General features: G+C 61.1%; 3 protein-coding genes, 1 long non-coding RNA gene and 1 other non-coding gene across 9 annotated transcripts in view; 2 read left to right on the forward strand and 3 right to left on the reverse strand.

Moving 5' to 3' along the window:
• RAB40C (RAB40C, member RAS oncogene family) overlaps positions 1-3,017 on the forward strand; it is a 30,783-nt gene extending 27,766 nt beyond the window's left edge. For all 3 annotated transcript variants that reach the window (XM_012533287.3, XM_049700124.1, XM_004270366.4), the window contains 3 exons: positions 4-81; positions 365-587; positions 1,120-3,017. In XM_012533287.3, coding sequence (XP_012388741.2) covers positions 4-81; positions 365-587; positions 1,120-1,400 — 582 coding nt within the window. In that variant the 3' untranslated portion in view covers positions 1,401-3,017. The remainder of the gene's footprint in view (positions 1-3; positions 82-364; positions 588-1,119) is intronic.
• A 150-nt stretch (positions 3,018-3,167) lies between these two features.
• Positions 3,168-7,425, forward strand: WFIKKN1 (WAP, follistatin/kazal, immunoglobulin, kunitz and netrin domain containing 1). Its single transcript, XM_004270365.4, has 2 exons — positions 3,168-5,133; positions 5,844-7,425. Exons 1-2 carry the CDS (start codon positions 4,963-4,965, stop codon positions 7,323-7,325), a joined length of 1,653 nt encoding a protein of 550 aa, XP_004270413.1. The 5' UTR covers positions 3,168-4,962; the 3' UTR covers positions 7,326-7,425.
• A 336-nt stretch (positions 7,426-7,761) lies between these two features.
• On the reverse strand, positions 7,762-9,623 carry METTL26 (methyltransferase like 26). 3 transcript variants are annotated; one of them, XM_004270364.4, is made up of 6 exons: positions 9,241-9,576; positions 8,926-9,088; positions 8,645-8,704; positions 8,221-8,288; positions 8,054-8,132; positions 7,762-7,974 (listed from the first exon to the last, which is right to left on the reverse strand). In XM_004270364.4, exons 1-6 carry the CDS (start codon positions 9,435-9,437, stop codon positions 7,927-7,929), a joined length of 615 nt encoding a protein of 204 aa, XP_004270412.1. In that variant the 5' UTR covers positions 9,438-9,576; the 3' UTR covers positions 7,762-7,926. The 3 variants fall into 3 exon arrangements, with proteins under 3 accessions (XP_004270412.1, XP_012388664.1, XP_049556082.1); XM_012533210.3 differs by lacking the exon at positions 8,645-8,704 and having other exon boundaries at positions 9,241-9,596; XM_049700125.1 differs by lacking the exons at positions 8,645-8,704; positions 8,926-9,088 and having other exon boundaries at positions 9,241-9,623.
• Positions 9,624-9,942: 319 nt separating this feature from the next.
• Positions 9,943-10,013, reverse strand: TRNAG-CCC (transfer RNA glycine (anticodon CCC)). The gene has a single exon. It is a non-coding gene; the product is annotated as a tRNA-Gly (tRNA).
• Positions 10,014-12,889: 2,876 nt separating this feature from the next.
• On the reverse strand, positions 12,890-16,287 carry LOC117201515 (uncharacterized). The gene is made up of 2 exons (XR_004483581.2): positions 16,119-16,287; positions 12,890-15,818 (listed from the first exon to the last, which is right to left on the reverse strand). It is a non-coding gene; the product is annotated as an uncharacterized LOC117201515 (long non-coding RNA).
• Between the last annotated feature and the right edge of the window lie 7 nt (positions 16,288-16,294).

Below are 16,294 nucleotides of genomic sequence, written 5' to 3' on the forward strand. Positions count from 1 at the left end.
CAGGGGATCCTTCTGGTGTATGACATCACCAACCGCTGGTCCTTCGACGGCATTGACCGGTGGATCAAGGAGATCGATGAGGTAGGTGTGCTCCTGTGGACACCCCCTTCCAGGGTCACCCCCTCCCCAGCATGTGCGCTCACATCCCCCATGAGGAGACTCTGTTACCCCCATTTTCAGCCCCTCCTGTGCCCCAGCTCTGCATCTTCTCATGCACTGACTGCTATGGCACTCTCCCAGTGGGGTCCTGTGCCCCAAGGAGCCCCACCTCATCAGAGAAGCGACAGAGGGTCCCCCCGGGGGGGCAGCACAGAGAGGGGGCGTCCCACGTTCTTGCCTCTGCTGAGTCCTGTGCGCTACCTAGCATGCACCCGGGGTCCCCCGGATCCTGGTTGGGAACCGGCTGCACCTGGCCTTCAAGCGGCAAGTCCCGACAGAGCAGGCGCGTGCCTACGCGGAGAAGAACTGCATGACCTTCTTCGAGGTCAGCCCTCTGTGCAACTTCAACGTCATCGAGTCCTTCACTGAGCTGTCCCGCATCGTGCTTATGCGGCACGGCATGGAGAAGATCTGGAGGCCCAACCGAGGTGAGGAGTGTGCCCAGCGGGGCCGGCTGTGGGGCTGGGGGTGTGGCTCAGGAGGGGCGGGGCCGTGACTGACCTGTCCCACCCCCAGCAGGCGGACAGGTTCCAGGCTCCGCCTCCCAGGCCCTTGGACTCAGCAGTCCCACCAGAACAGAGCTGCCAAGGCGGCCAGGGAAGCTCAGTAGTCGCCCAGGCTGAGGGGCTGGAGGTCTAGCCGCCGAGCCCTGCAGGGTCTCCCAGGGCACCTCTCAGTGTGCCGTGGCTCCGGGGATGAAACAGGAGCAGGGCGTCCAGTGGCTGCTCTCTGCATGCCTGGGGCAGGAGCAGGGTCTGGGGGTTTTCTGGTTCAGGAGCCCTGGGAGCTTTGCAGACCTCCCCAATCCCCAGCCCCTTCTAGGCGTCAGTTGTGCTTACCTGCTGGCGAGATTGCCACTGGCCACCGAGATCTACCCGCGCCTCACGCCCACCTGCCCATGGTCTGATCCCCTCCCCACGGTCTGACCCCGCCCCCCCATCTTCTGACCCCCACCTGCAGTGTTCAGTCTGCAGGACCTCTGCTGCCGGGCCATCGTTTCCTGCACCCCCGTGCACCTCATCGACAAGCTCCCGCTTCCTGTCACCATCAAGAGCCACCTCAAGTCTTTCTCGATGGCCAATGGCATGAACGCTGTTATGATGCACGGGCGCTCCTACTCACTGGCTACTGGAGCAGGGGGCGGCGGCAGCAAGGGCAACAGCCTCAAGCGGTCCAAGTCCATCCGACCACCCCAGAGCCCACCCCAGAACTGCTCGCGGAGCAACTGCAAGATCTCCTAGCTCGGCAGGCTGTGCCCCATCCAGATGCACTCTGGGAGGGCTCACGCTTGGGGAGTGCTCCTGGCTGGGCGCTGGGCCCAGCGCTGTGTGCAGGGAAAACTTTGGCCACACAGTCCCTCCTGGGAAGCGTGGGGATGCCCCTAGTAGGCTGGTGGTCTCAGCCAGACCAGCTCCACAGGACAGTGGAGGGCCATGCTGCTGGGATGGTGGCAGATCACGCCCAGGACCCCGAGGTGTGGCTGAGAAGACCCCTGGAGGCGGCTCTGCCTGGCCCCAGCCGTGAGGGGGCTGTCCCTGGGGACTGGGAGACCAGGTTCCCTTTCTTATTTATGTAAAAGATGGTTCACCCCTTTTGTACATTTTTAAAGGACCAGCAGGGAAGCCTCCGTGCAACCACGCGGTGAGCCCATGACAGCTGAGGGGACGAGCTTTGGGACATTGGGAGAGAGGAGGTGTTTGAGGCAAAGATGGGAAAGAATCCACCATCAAGGCTTGAATCTGAATTCACATAACACTTCACATGGGGCTATGGGCTGTGTGGGGGCCAGTGGAGAACATGTGGAAGCTTTGGGCAGCAATCTTGGACTCCCCAGCTACATGCATTGGCCTTTCTGAGCATGGTGGTCAGTGTGCCCGCCATGTGCTGAGGGTGCGGGCCCCAGTAGTCTGCGTGGTGGAGCTGCAGTTTCCAGGGCTCCCGCCGGCCTTCCTGGATGACATCCGTGTGTGTCATGGAGCTATGGGTTCAGAGCCAGGGGCGACTCGCAGGTTCCCGCGTTGCTTGGAAAAGGGGAAGCGGGGTGCACCCCCCACGTCCCTCCCCAGCTCCCTCTCTCCCCACGTGGGGGCCATCAACCTTCGTTCTGTGATTCTGCACCTTCAGTTCCGTTTACATCTGTTGCTGCATGAAACTGGCTCGGCGTCTCTCCGAGTTGACACAGAGCTATTTGTAGGCAGTGCTCACTGGGGCCACCAGGCCCTGGGCAAGTCTGGACTGAGCCTGCCCCACTTGCCTCCTGGGGTGTCTAGACCCTTCTCTGGCCAGCTTCTGTCTTCTGACCTTGGGTGTGATCCCATAGCTGCTCCTCACCCAGTTGCACCCCTCTGTGAGGTCACATGTCACCAAAACCTTTCTCACCCGTTTCTTAGTGGTGGACGCTGAGCCCCTCCTCGAGGACCCACCGGCCAGCCTGAGCTGGAGGACTGGCCTCCTTCCGTCCACCTGGCTGGTGACGTGGCCACAGGTCACTGGTGCTCAACTCTACCTCCTGCCCACGGGCCCCTCCCTGGCCTGTGACCCCCTTGCTCGGGACTGTTCTGTGGTGGGTGCCCCGAGGGCTGCTGTTATGGGAGGTGAGGTGGGGAGGGGCTGCAGCGCCTGTGAGCAGGATCCTGGCTGAGGCCTGGCTGCCAGCAGGGTTGGGTGGGCAGAGGAGGCCCCACCCATCCTGTCCTGCCAGCAGGAGCCCCTTCTTTGGACATTGTTTTGAGGAAACGGATGATCCTGCATTCACCATATCAACACTACCCTTTGCTGCTGTCCACACTTGCACTATTCCTGGGCTCGTTTTGGACAGTTTTAGTTTCTTTGTGTAGTAAACATAATTCAGCTCTGGCCTCCAGGTTGCGTTGTGAGTGAATGAAAGTCTGGCTTTAACCCACTGGGCTGAGTGGCGGTTGGAGGGGTGGCACTGCAGAGGGCTGCTTTGTTCCTGCTCCATCCCCCATGACTCCCTTGCTGAGCTCCGAAGGGTTTCAGGCCTCCCTGCGTTTCTAGGTGGACCTGGAAGCAACTTTCCCCAGCTGTTCCTGCCTGTGCAGTAGTTCAACCCATGGCCGCTGGGAGCATCTGCTGCCTGCTGCCCCCAGGGCCAGAACCTGGGATACTGAGCCCTCACTAGTGTCCTGGGCAGGGCCTACCAGGTTCCCTCTGCTGCTTGAGCAGGTGGTGGACCAGAAGAACTGTCCCCCGAGACTCACCACAACTGAGAACCCAGGCCTTGGGGCCAGCACCCTCCGTGGGAGAGCCGCCCACTTAAAAGGGTATGTAGGGCTCAGCTCAGGGGTGCGGCAGACGCCCTGGAGGTCAGCAGGGCTGGGGTTAGGGGGGCAGTTGCTCTGAACGTAGCCCACACGGTTGAAGACCACTGCCTGTGGCTGTGGCTATACAGGGCAGGGGACCCATGGTGTCCTCCACACCTGGGGTGTCTCTTGGTCTCATTTGGACCAAACCAGGCTCTTATTGCCCTGCCTCTCAGGTCAGCCAGTCAGACACAGGGTCACAGGACACTCTCCCATCCAGTCTCAGAGCAGGCACTCCTGGGGCCCCAGACCCCTGGGAAAAGCACATTCTGGCGGTGGCTGCGTTTGATCTCCCCGCTGCCCCCACGCCCAGGAGGAGCTTCCATCCTTCCTGAATGTCACGGGCCTGGAGGGGCAGGCGAAGACCTTTGGGTCCTTGCAGTTCCTTAAGCTCTCCTGGGACACGCTGTTCTCAGGGTGCTCTTAGATGCCCTTGATCTCTCTCAGGACTGTGCTGCCCCGCGCAGGGCCACACACAGCCGCTGAGATTCAGATCAGTCCAAGTAAACACCCTCACCGCGTCTCTAGTGTCCACAGCCCTTGTGACCGGCGCCTGTGCCGGCCAGCACACACAGACCGTTCCCTCCCTGTCCACTGCTCTAGTACCCCACTTTTTTGGCAAGCACCATAACCCTTTGAGGAAGGGCCTGGACCAGGAGACAGGTGCCTGGGTTTCAGAAGGCGGGAAGCAGGCTCTCTAAATGCAAAGTTCTGCCATGCGTCAGCCTCCCCCAGGCCGTGCCCATCAGGTACCTTTGTGCTGCAAAGGCTTCACCTCCAGCAGGAAGGGTTTAGATTTGACCCCAAGACCTGCTGGCACGGTGTGACCACGAGAAGGGGTATGGGGAAGGTTGTGGAATCTTCCTTGGGAAGGGAGCAGAACCCCACCGTTGCTGCGCTTAACACAGAGCCCCTGCACCTTTGCCTGGACGTAGTGACTACCAGGTGGCAGTCCAGCCTGGCCTGCTCTGGGGAAGACCCAGGCCCAGGGTTGGATGGGGGAGCCAGAGGGGTTGGCCAGCCCTGCCCCCTCTTGCAGGCCAGCTTTGATCCCAGGGCCTGGAGGGAGGAGGGGCTCCGGTTACAGCGTTTCCCCCTCCTCTCTCCGGCCGGAGCCGCCCTTCTCCGCCCCTTGGTGACCCTCATGGCCAGTGTCTCTGTGCTCCTGGGCGCTGGCCCCTCCCCAGCCTTCCTCTCCTCTCCCCGCCCCCTGCCCTGAGCTGACCAGAGGGGCCAGGAGGGGGAGGGGCCGGTGCCACAGGCACAGACTCAGCTCGGAGAGACCCGGAACCCACCCAGCCTGAGACTTGAGCGTCTGCTGTGAGCTCCAACCTTGGGGGACAGAGGGGAGTCCAGGGGCAGGGGGCAGGGGCACCGATCACAGATCTGGGAGGGTGGATGCCTGCAGGGAGTGGGGATCGGCAGGGCCTGAGGAGGGGCTAGCGGCCACACCCCCCCACCCCCTGGTCCCTCGGTCCCCATGCCGGCCCTGAGGCCACTCCTGCTGCTGTTGCTCCTGGTTGGGCTGACTGCGGGGGCCAGCCTGCCGCCGGGGCCCAGGAGCCACCCGGGTGTGTGCCCCAACCAGCTCAGCCCCAACCTGTGGGTGGACGCCCAGAGCACCTGTGAGCGTGAGTGCGTCAGAGACCAGGTGAGCACAGGCACTGTCACCACTGGCCCAGCTTGGGGGGGGAGACAGACTACGTTGGGGGCCCCTGGTCAGCATGGGAGAAGCCAGGACCTCCCCCACGCCCCAGGCCTTGCCTGCAGAGGGGACCCTCAACCCTGGAAGTCACTTCCTCCTCAGGCTCCCCACTCTTCTGCTGGGGTTTCACACTGTGCTCCATATGAGGGGCCCTGGGGACAGCCGCCCCGTCTTTGCCTTCACATCTGAAAACTGGAGGCCCCCTTCTCACTTCTCAGACCTGCCCACCCCCACCCTGCAACTAGCTGTTTTCAGGTCCAGCGGGGCAGAGAGGCGGGAACCTGTTTGGAGGTCCCGCCTTTGCAGCCCAGCCCTGCACCACTGCAGTGGCCTTGAGCACTTTTACGTCCTCCCGGAGCCTCAGTGTCCTCATGTGTATGATGGGATAACAAAAAAAGCTGCTCTGGTGGCCAGGGGTCTGAGGATTCCATGAGGTCCAGTGAGATGACCTATGTGATGGGTGCGCCAGGCAGTTGTAGTTCATTGTCCAGATGGAAAGCAAACCTGCAGACCTGCTCGGCTCCCAGAGGGGAAACAGATTCAGGGAGAGGCAGCAGGGGACTCACCACTGCCCTCGCTGGGCATGCTGGGGCAGGGCTGAAGGGGGAGGGGTATTTGGGTGTCCGCTGAGCTGTCCGCTCCCGCCCCCTCCACAGGACTGTGCTGCCACTGAGAAGTGCTGCACCAACGTGTGTGGGCTGCAGAGCTGCGTGGCAGCCCGCTTCCCTGACAGCGGCCTGGCCACACCCAAGCTGGCGGCCTCATGTGATGGCTTCGTGTGCCCACAGCAGGGCTCCGACTGCGACATCTGGGATGGGCAGCCTGTGTGCCGCTGCCGTGACCGCTGTGAGAAGGAGCCCAGCTTCACCTGCGCCTCGGACGGCCTCACCTACTACAACCGCTGCTACATGGATGCAGAGGCCTGCCTGCGTGGCCTCCGCCTGCACGTCGTGCCCTGCAAGCATGTCCTCAGCAGGCCACCCAGCAGCCCCGGGCCCCCCGAGACCACCGCCCGCCCAACACCCGGGGATGCCCTGGTGCCGCCTGCCCTCTACAGCAGCCCCTCCCCACAGGCAGTGTATGTAGGGGGCACAGCCAGCCTCCACTGTGACGTCAGTGGCCGCCCGCCACCCGCTGTGACCTGGGAGAAGCAGAGTGACCAGCGGGAGAACCTGATCATGCGGCCAGACCAGATGTATGGCAACGTGGTGGTCACGAGCATCGGGCAGCTGGTGCTTTACAATGCCAGGCCAGAGGACGCCGGCCTCTACACGTGCACCGCGCGCAATGCCGCTGGCCTGCTGCGGGCCGACTTCCCGCTCTCCGTGGTCCAGCGGGAGCCGGCCGAGGACGGGGCCCCAGTGGCCGCCGCCCCAGCCCAATGCCTACCCACCACGCAGGCCTGTGTCGGCACCCCCTCTGGCCAGGTCCTTTGGCACTTTGACCCGCAGCGGGGCGGCTGCATGACCTTCCCAGTTGGCAGCTGTGCCGGGGGTGCCCAGGGCTTCGAGACCTATGAGGCGTGCCAGCAGGCCTGCGCCCGTGGCCCCAGGGACGCCTGCGTGCTGCCGGCCGTGCAGGGCCCCTGCCAGGGCTGGGAGCCGCGCTGGGCCTACAGTCCGCTGCTACAGCAGTGCCACCCCTTTGAGTACAGCGGCTGCGAGGGCAATGGCAACAACTTCGAGAGCCGCGAGAGCTGCGAGGACGCCTGCCCCGTACCGCGGACACCGCCCTGCCGGGCCTGCCGTCTCCGGAGCAAGCTGGCGCTCAGCCTGTGCCGCAGCGACTTCGCCATCGTGGGGCGGCTCACGGAGGTGCTGGAGGAGCCCGAGGCGGGCGGCGGCGGCGGCATCGCTCGCGTGGCCCTGGACGACGTGCTCAAGGATGACAAGATGGGCCTCAGGCTCTTGGGCACCAAGTACCTGGAGGTGACGCTGAGCGGTATGGACCGGGCCTGCCCCTGCCCCAACGTGACGGCTGGCGACAGCCCGCTGGTCATCATGGGCGAGGTGCGAGATGGCGTGGCCATGCTGGATGCGGGCAGCTACGTCCGCGCAGCCAGCGAGAAGCGCATCAAGAAGATCTCGGAGCTGCTAGAGAGGAAGGCCTGCGAGCTGCTCAACCGCTTCCAAGACTAGCCCGGCCACCCGCCCCACCCCGCCCTCCCCACAAACCACCCACTCCTGGCCCGCCCCGCCCTCCCCGCCCTCCGCCTAAATAAAAGCGTCCTGGACCTCATAACCTGCCTGTGCTGGGGGTCCTGCCACCACACGGGGATTTGGCTCCAGTCTGAGGTCACCAGGGAGCACCAGTGAGAACCAGCCTCTGAAGTGGGTATCACCTCCCATGGCTGGAGGGCCAGGCAGCCAGCTCAGTCGTGTCTCAGCAGCCCCTGGGTCCTTCCTCCCTCCCTCCCCTCTCTGCCCGAGTGGAGCAGCAGAGTCCAGGATGCCCCCAAGCCCTGACCCACAGGCCAGACCCTTCTTGTCCCCAGAATGGAACCCTTGGAGACACAGCCTGCCCACCCAGCACCCTGCAGGAGTGCTCCCAGGAGGAGGCATGGCAGATACCAGCAATGGGACAGCAGGAAACACTTTATTCCCAGGCTCTTAGCAGCCCTGTGGCCACTAGCTAAGAATCCCCAGTCTGGGGAGGGCCAGTCCCCATAGTCTGGCCCAGGGTGGTAGGGGCTGGTGATCTGGGTTTGTCCCAGGGACACAGGCATGGCGGAGAAGGGGTTTACTCTTTCCGGAAAATGAGGCACTTGTTGTTGGCTGGCATGTCCACCTGGGGGAGATACTTTGGCTGGAGAAGCTGCTCCTGGTCCCCAGGGAGGCTGCCTGTGACCACAGTCCTCCCCACTTACCATCCTCTCCAGGAACAGCTGGCTGGCCTGGCCCAGGTTCTCCAGAAGGGCCGTGTCCCGCAGCCCCCACTCTGGGTTCCTGCAGGAGAGAAGGAGGTGGAATCGGCCTGGGGGTCTACCCAGCCCACCTGCCCCCCAACCAAACCCCCTACCCACCCAGCTCTGACCTGCGTCTGAGGGTGAGGTCAAAGTCCACGTTACTCTGGGGAGAAATCTTCCCATTGATGGCATAGGGCTGTGGAGACAGAGAACACGATTCTGTCCACTATCCACAGGCTCAGCCATCCCCTGTCATCCACTGGGCAGACTTGCAGGATGGCACCCACAGAATGGAAAGGACACACCCCTCATTGCTTCCCAGAGCGGGACAACTGAGGACCAGCTGCTGAGCCAACGGGGTGCAGAAAGACTGGCAGATGACAGGAGTGTTGGAAAGGGGAGGGCCTGGGTGTGTTTCAGTGATAATGGGAAGCTAGGGAAAAGGGCAACTGAAAATACGGAGACAAGAAAGGAGTCCTGAAAGGCGGGGACAGCCAAGGCTGGCTGGGGTGGTCCTGCCAGGAGAGGCCCATCTCAGGCAGGAGCACTCACCCCATAGGTGATGAGGAGCGCCTTGCGTTTGAGCAGGTGTCCTGCTGCTCTGAAGAGCCCCTGGGAAGTGGGGGAAGCAGGAGAGCAGTGAGGAGCCTTCCCCAGGGCCCAAAAGAGCCTTGGGCCCAGTACTGGAATCTCAGCCTGACCTCCCCCGGCCTGAGTGCCCTGTCTCTGATTCGGGGCAAACCTGGCATCCCGCTCCCTCCCAGTGCAGGGGAAGGAATGCCGCACGACGCAGGTGGGTGGCCCCTGGGTAGCTCACCCACGCTCCCACAGACCTCGGTGCAGCTCAGGGGGCTGATGTGGCTCATGTTGATGCAGAGTAGCAGGTCCAAAGATTGCGGCAGGATCCCGCCCCACTGCTCCCAATCCCACCTCACGTCCAGGTACAGCGGGGCCTTCACGTTGGGCAGTCCCTGGGCCTGAGTGGTGGCCAAGATGCTGCGGGAAGGCAGCCCGTGGGTGGGGTGGCCTGTGCAGCCATTTCTGCAACACTACTTGGGGGAGGCTTAGAGGGATCACAATAGCGTGGGGATCCAGGGCAGCGGGACGGGGCACATTTTCACCCCCGGGGTCCCGCCTTCCCGCCGCACCTGTCCAGGCAGCGCTGGTCCACGTCGGACGGCTGCCACTCGGCGTGGGGAAAGGCCCGCGCGAAGTGGGCCGTGTGCTGGCCAGAGCCCGAGGCCACCTCGAGCACGCGGACGCCGCGCTGGGCCGGGTCCACGTACTGCTGCAGCACGCGCAGGATGGGTTCCTTGTTCCGTTCGGCGGCCGCCGCCACCAGCATCTTCTAGTCCCGCGCGGCGGGGCCCGTTACGAGTGTTAGTCCAGCACCGCCGGGCCCGTCGGGAGTAGTGGTCCGGCACCGCGGGGCCCGTCGGGAGTGGTGCTGTGGTCCGCGGGGCCCGTCGGGAGTGGTAGTCCGGCACCGCGGGGCCCGTCGGGAGCTGTGGCCTAGCCGCCGAGCAGCCGGCGCCCCCCCCACACCCACAGACTACAATTCCCAGGAGGACACGCGCCGCGCCTTAAAGGCCCCGCAGCCGCAGAGGCGGGTAGCGAGCCGCGGCCTCCGCAGGGGGACGGGGCGAGGAGCTTGGGGGGGCTGGTTTACAGGCACCCATTGGCTCAGCACCCCGTGCCCGTGGCTGTCCTGGCACATTTTCATAGCGCTTGTTACTCCAAAGTAGTCTCGTTCGTGTCGCATCGGAATGGGATACTTCCCTCTAGTCTTTCTTTCCTTTATGAAATCTCTCGGGGTTTTTTTGAGTTGAGGGGAAAGAAAAAATACGACATGCGCCGCCCGGGAATCGAACCCGGGTCGCAAGAATGGGAATCTTGCATGATACCACTACACCAGCGGCGCTGCTGGTAACCAACTCGCCCGCGAGACTTAGGTGATTGTGACGCAACTACTAGCCTCTTCCACTACCCTTCCCACACCGGCCTTCCCGGCTCTGCGCAGAGACATTGGTGCGCATGCGTCGCTAATGGTTAGGTGCACCAGGTTTGGCGGGGTCCGCGATGGTGGGGGGGCTCGGGGTGTCGCTCGGGCACCCAGCACTCGAGGGGAAGGAGCGGGGATGAGCTACGTGGGCTTGCAGCCGACTGGATTCGAGCGTGCTCTGTGGAAACCACGGCAACCGCGGCATTCGGAAATTGTGGGGGCGGGGCCATGGGAGGGCCTTCGTGGCTGGGGCGGGCTCCTGGCTGGGCGGAGGCTGCGGGTGGGTGGGGTTGTGTGGCGGAGCTCCCTGTGGTGGGCTGGGCTCCGCTGGGGCGGGGCTGGGGCTGCAGCTGGGCGGGGTTCTGGGGCGGGGCTCTTATGTGGGCGGGGTTGTGCTTGGCGGGGCTCCTTGCGGCTGGTGGGACTCCGGGAGGGGCGGGCCCAGCCTGCCGGAACTGAGCCTGTGATGCTCAGGGCTTCTCTGTGACACTGAGATGACCAGCGCTAGCCTAGGGTTCATGGATGTTGTGCGGGGTCAGTGACCTCTGAGTCAAGTGGGAGGCCGATTTGTGTTGTGTCCACGGTTTTTCCCTGGTTGTCTTCTTGGGGCCCATGTCTCAGAAGGGGCCCTTTCAGCAGGCTGGAGACCGTGCTCTGCAGTCAGGACTAGCTTATCTCCTTTGCTGGGCACTTTTTCTCGCGTGAGACACCCCTCCCCCCATACCCAACGTCGCTCTGACAAGAACTCTGAGAATGGCACTGACCGAGACTTTAGCCTGGGATTGCTGTTGAGGGGGCATGCAGAGTGGGACCAGAGGCCGCTGTCTGAATGTGGTCAGAAAAGGAGGACAACCTTGCATCTTAGGGACGGGAGATGCGAAAATTCCACTCAGTGCGTCGGCCTCCAGACAACCCCTTTGGCATTCTGCATTACGACCACCCTTTTTTCGTAGCTGACTTTCCCATTTCATGGCCCTGAGTTTTCATTACCTGAGTCACTTTTGCTTCACCTCCTAGTTTGTTGGCTGAGCATTTTCTGTGTCTCCAGGTGGAGAAGAGGTGTCCCTCAATGTGAATCCCTGACCGTCACCTGTAAATGATCAGTGGTCATCTGAGGCCTCACCAACCAGGCCCCTCAGCCCTCCTTGCCCACTCGAGAGGCACCACGCTTCCTGGTGACTTAACATGGCATTCCTGGGCACGGGCCACCCTGTCATATTATAGTATAATAAGAGACAGATATTTGGTCTTCGTCCTGGTTCCTGGAATAGAACTCTTAAAACCCTGAAGATTTCGTGAGTGATGGGGTGAGAGGAGCATCTGTTATTCATAACAAGCCTCTTTCAGCCTTACCTGGATTTATACCATTGAGGTGACTCTTGGAGGATGGGGGCTGGTTGCCAGGGGAACTCTGTGATTAGGGGGTTGGAACTTTCTGCCCTACTCAGACTTCTGACTCCTGAGAGGGGGAGGGGCTGGAGACACAGCTAATCTCCAATGGCCAATGATTTAATCAGCCCTGTTCTTGTAATGGAGCCTCCACACAAATCGCAAATAGAGGGGTTCAGGGAGCTTCCAGATGGTGAACTTGGAGGTGCTGGGAGGGTGGCTCCCAGGGAGGGCGTGGGGGCTCCGCACCCCTTCCTCACACCTTCCCAGGGCATCTCTTCCACCTGGCTGTTCCACAGTTGTGTCCTTTATGATAAACCAGTAAATATAAGTAAAATGTTCCCCTGAGTTCTGTGAGCCATTCTGGCAAGTTATGGAACCCAAGGAGGGGGTAGTGGGAACCCTGACTTACATCTGGTTGCTCAGAAGCACAGGTGACAGCCTGGACTCCTCATTGGCGTCTGCGGGGGTGGGGGGTGGTGTTGAGGGACTGAGCCCTCAGCCCGTGGGTCTGTGTGGACGCTGGGCAGTTAGAGTTAGAATCCAGTTAAATTGTCGGACACCCAGTTGGTGTCCAAAGAGAACTAGAGCATTCTCACTAGAGAACCAATAAGAACCACCACCCCCACTTTTGGTGTCAGAAGTGTTGTGAGTACAGAAAAAGAAGTTTTTCCTTTACACTCATGTCCTGTAAGAGAGAAGGAGCCTGCTTCCCCCATGTTGTATGGTGCTGCTTGAGGAACTGCCCACATGCCCTGCAACGTCTTCTGTTTAACGGCACTTGACCTCAGGTTGACGTCCCCCTGCCACGTTCATCACTCTGGACTGGATGCTGTGGGAACTGACACCTGCCCTCTGCACTCTCCAAGCTCAGAGCCTGGGACAGAAGCAGCTGGGTGCAGCCAAGCGGTGGCCTTTGCTACAGTGCGTGTGTGTGTGTGAATGCATGCATGTGAGCATGTGTGAGCTGGGTGAACAAGTGTGAGCACACATTTCCTGTAAAGTGCCAGATGTGTGTCAGACTCTGGGAGGGTCCAAGTCCCCCAGGGGATGCTGAACATGGGACACCTGGAAGTGTCCCAGACCTGGGCCTGTGCTCAATGGTACCTCCTGGGGTTGTGTCTCCTGCGGATTACTGTTGGAGCCGGAGGGGCCTCTCCTGCTAGTCATGCTCATCTACAGAGGGCTGTGGAGTAAGCCCCCCTAGTGTCCAGAGCCAACAGCAGGGTCCAGCTTCCTTCCTGAGGTCCAGGCCCATGTGCCCACCATTCACTGAACTTCCTCCCAAGCCCTCCAGTGCTGCACCCTGGGCACTTCCCCTCCCATTCCCTCACCGTCACCCACTACTGCTTCCCTCTGTATGTTAATTTTCTAGAGCTAGTATAACAGATTACCCCAAAACTTGGTGACTTAAAACAAAAATTTATTTTCTCACAGTTCTGCAGGCCAGAAGCCCAAAATAAAGATGTCAGCTCCCTCCAGTGGCCCTACAGGAAGCCCTTTCTTGATCACAGCTTCCGGCTTCTGTGTGGCTCCAGGCGTTCCTGGGCTTGTGCAGGCTCACTGCAGTCTCTGCCTCTGTCTTCACCTGGTCTTCTCTGTGTCTCTCTGTGTCCAAATATACCTCTCCTTTCTCTTACACGGACACTCATCATTGGATTTAGGGCCCATCCTAATCCAGAATGACCTTATCTCGAAATCCTTGCTTTAATTATATCTGCAAAGACCATTATTCCAAATAAGGTCATGTTCTGAGGTTCTGGGCGATGTATCTTTGGGGGGCCACTGTTCAACTCACTGCACTTGGGTATGGGAATGGGCAATCCCTTGGGAATTCCCTGGAGGTCCAGTGTTTAGGACTCGACACTTTCACTGCTAGGGCCCAGGTGCAGTCCCTGGTCAGGAAACTAAGATCCTGCAAGCCACGAGGCCAAAAAAAAAAAAGGAATGGGCAATCCCTAGAAACTCGGTGGCAGGTGTGGCAGCATCCAGCCGGAGCCTTTCCTGGGGGCCACCGATCACCCTTTATTGGCAGAAGCCCATCCTCTAGTCTGGGTTGGTGAGGGCATGGATTTCAGATCTGAAAAATGATGGAGGATGACTGAAAACTTAAACATCTTTCTCTTCTAACATGACATTTTTGTATCATATTTAGAGGCTTTTAGAAGAGAAAAACCAATACTTGTTTTTATTATGATTAACTGGGGTCAGTGAGGTAAAGGCCTTTCCTTACTATGACACCCATTTTTTTCAGCCTGCTGGGTGAGGCCCCTGCCTGCTCTTCAACTGCCCATGACTCCAATTCCAGGATGGGTTTCCAGGCTCTCTGACAATAGGGAATGTTGCCGGCTGCAAGATGCTATCTCTACGGGGGCTTAGCAGGGTGGCACACCGTCATGGACAATGTAGTCCAGGGAAGGCCAGGCTGGCCAGGGTTCCTACCCTAACAGGAGAACCAAACTGAGATCTTGGTTGCAGGCCCATCCAGACCCTGACCTCTCCCAGGCTCTGGCTGGGCCCTCCCCACGCCCCTTGGCTCTGTCCCGGGGCCAGAGCAGGTCTCACACTTGAGTCCTGGGAGCAGTGAGGCTGGAAAGGCGCCTCAGGGGGAGATCAGCCCCACCCTCCTCCCTGCCCTCCTCTGCTGCCTGTCCCCTACAACCGGGCCTTTCTCTCCCTGGCTCCCCTCTCCCTTAGCTCAGTGTCTTTTGGGGACCTCTGGGTTCTCTCACTTCTCCCCTAGGCCCAGCCTGTCCTGCACCCCCTCCTCTCCTGCCTGTCGGGACCATTTCTGTTCTGCTCCTCTTTCCTGGAGCCCTTCCAAGGGGTCTTGGACCCAACCTTTGACATCAGACAAGGCCCGTAGGCAGGGCTGGGACATTACAGTCTAGCAGCCTTGTCCACCATCAAGGCCAGGCCTATCTGCTCATCAACAGGCCCTGTCCTTCCCCTCTTCACCCTGGCCTGAGGGGGTGCCTGGGAGAGGAGGAGCTCTCATGTCAACCTGGGGGGAGGTACTCCCCCACCCCAGGGCCTGGCTCCTTCTGCCCAGAACATATGCCTTCAGGACACAGGCCCGCCCAGGCCCCTCACCCTGCGGGCCCCTCACCCAGCCTGAGTGAGTTAGCATTGTGCTCGAGGCCACCAGGGAGACCAGGGCAGCCAGCATAGACCAGGGCAGGAGCGTGGTGGCCTTGACACAACTGGGGGGCGGGACGAGGGATGGGCACCTCGGGTGGAAAGGGGGGCCAGCTTGGCCAGGGGCTGTGCTCATGCCCAGACTCCCTGGGCATGCTCTCCCCTCTCAGGGTCACAGGCTTTGCTCAGCCCAGCCCCACAGAGTGGGCAGCTGGGGCCGGGGATAGGGGTCTTATCCTTTGGCCTTGGGTAGAACAAGACACAGAGCCAAGGGGCTATGGGGGACTTGGGAGGAAGGACAGCACAGCTGCCCCAGGAAGCAGACTTCCCTGAAGGAGCCCCAGCAGGCCCAGTGCCCCCACCTCAACCAGCAGCTACACAGGTGCATGGGGTAGGGGGTTGGGGGCATCCTCCCGCTGGTTGCCACCCCCCCCCCCGCCATGTTGTACACAGTACTTGTTGTCTGGACAGGATACGAGGAGAAAGATGTGCTCTAGCCCCTGACCTGGCTTCTCAGCCCTGCCTGGGTGGGAGGCTTCAGGCCCGCTCAGGTGTGGGGTGTGGGAGTAGTTGCGCTAGGTGCCCTCCAGGAACCCACTGGGCCACAGTGCTGAGGGGATCCCTTGCCCCCTGGGGCAGCGGATCCCAGACTGAGACACACCCCAGGCTCTGGTACTGAGCCTCCCCAAATACTTGTGGGAGCAGTGTAGGAGCCCTGAGGGACCAACGTGGTTGCACAAGCCTCTGAGGCGGATGCCACACCCCCTGGATGACCCCAGGCAGAGTTTTTTTTTTGGGGGGGGGGCATTAAGGATTGAACTCAACCAAAGGGAGGATGGGTGCCTCCTGCAGAATCCAAAAGGCCCTCAGGCTCACAAACCCAAGAGTTGTGTGGTTCCCCCTCCCCCAACCCAGGCTGCTGTGTGTGAGACCCTGTGATGACCCTGCCCCCACTGGCACCCTGAGGCAGCCCTAAGCAGCCTGTGAACTGGGAGGAAGGGGCATCTCTATCTAATTCTCAGGAAGGAACCCTGTGGGTAGAGCCCCCAGGGAAGGGCCTGCCTGGCAGATTAGGGCACAGCAACCGCTCTCCTCCGGCAGGCAGGTCTGGCTCCTCCTGAGGCACTGTCACTGAAGTAGGTCTTGCGGCTGACCCCACTGCCTGGGGGATTTGGAGGAGTAAGTGCTCTTTCTCCCCTGTGGAATGACATAAACTGGGTTGCTTCACCCACCTTCTCCATCCCCAGGATCCAGCCCCCACGATGCTCCTGGATTGGTAAGTGGCCTCCCACCTCCCTGGGGTTGGGGGCAAACATCAGCATGGAAGGCTGAGCTGCGGCAGAATGTACTTTCTGCTCCTGCCCCATGGGATGAAAGGGAGATTCCCACGGCGTCATGTCTGCCCGAACCCGGGGGCTGACCGCCTTTTCTCATCTCTGACCCCCTCAGTCCCATGACTGGGTGAGCCGGCACACTGGCCCAGGCCCACCCAGGCACCTTGGAGGAGTGTCTCCGACGTGAGTGGGAATACCCTTGCTTCCAGGGTCCACACAGCTCACTCCCAGCATCTGTCAATGCCTCAGCTCCTTGGACATCACCGAGGGCCTGGGCCAGAACCTCGCCACGTCTGTGTGCCTATGGCTCCCGTAGCCTCCTGTGGCGGACGGCGGCCC

Source organism: Orcinus orca, chromosome 16, assembly GCF_937001465.1.
Source record: "Orcinus orca chromosome 16, mOrcOrc1.1, whole genome shotgun sequence".
NCBI lineage: Eukaryota > Metazoa > Chordata > Mammalia > Artiodactyla > Delphinidae > Orcinus > Orcinus orca.

Excerpts from the sequence above, each read along its gene's own strand:
- WFIKKN1 (XM_004270365.4), top strand. The coding sequence starts at position 4,963 with ATGCCGGCCCTGAGGCCACTCCTGCTGCTGTTGCTCCTGGTTGGGCTG. Across the intron at positions 5,134-5,843 it reads GTGAGTGCGTCAGAGACCAG|GACTGTGCTGCCACTGAGAA; the intron begins GTGAGCACAGGC and ends CCCCCTCCACAG.
- METTL26 (XM_004270364.4), bottom strand. The coding sequence starts at position 9,437 with ATGCTGGTGGCGGCGGCCGCCGAACGGAACAAGGAACCCATCCTGCGC. Across the intron at positions 9,089-9,240 it reads GACCAGCGCTGCCTGGACAG|CATCTTGGCCACCACTCAGG; the intron begins GTGCGGCGGGAA and ends GCCTTCCCGCAG. Across the intron at positions 7,975-8,053 it reads AGCTGTTCCTGGAGAGGATG|GTGGACATGCCAGCCAACAA; the intron begins GTAAGTGGGGAG and ends TATCTCCCCCAG.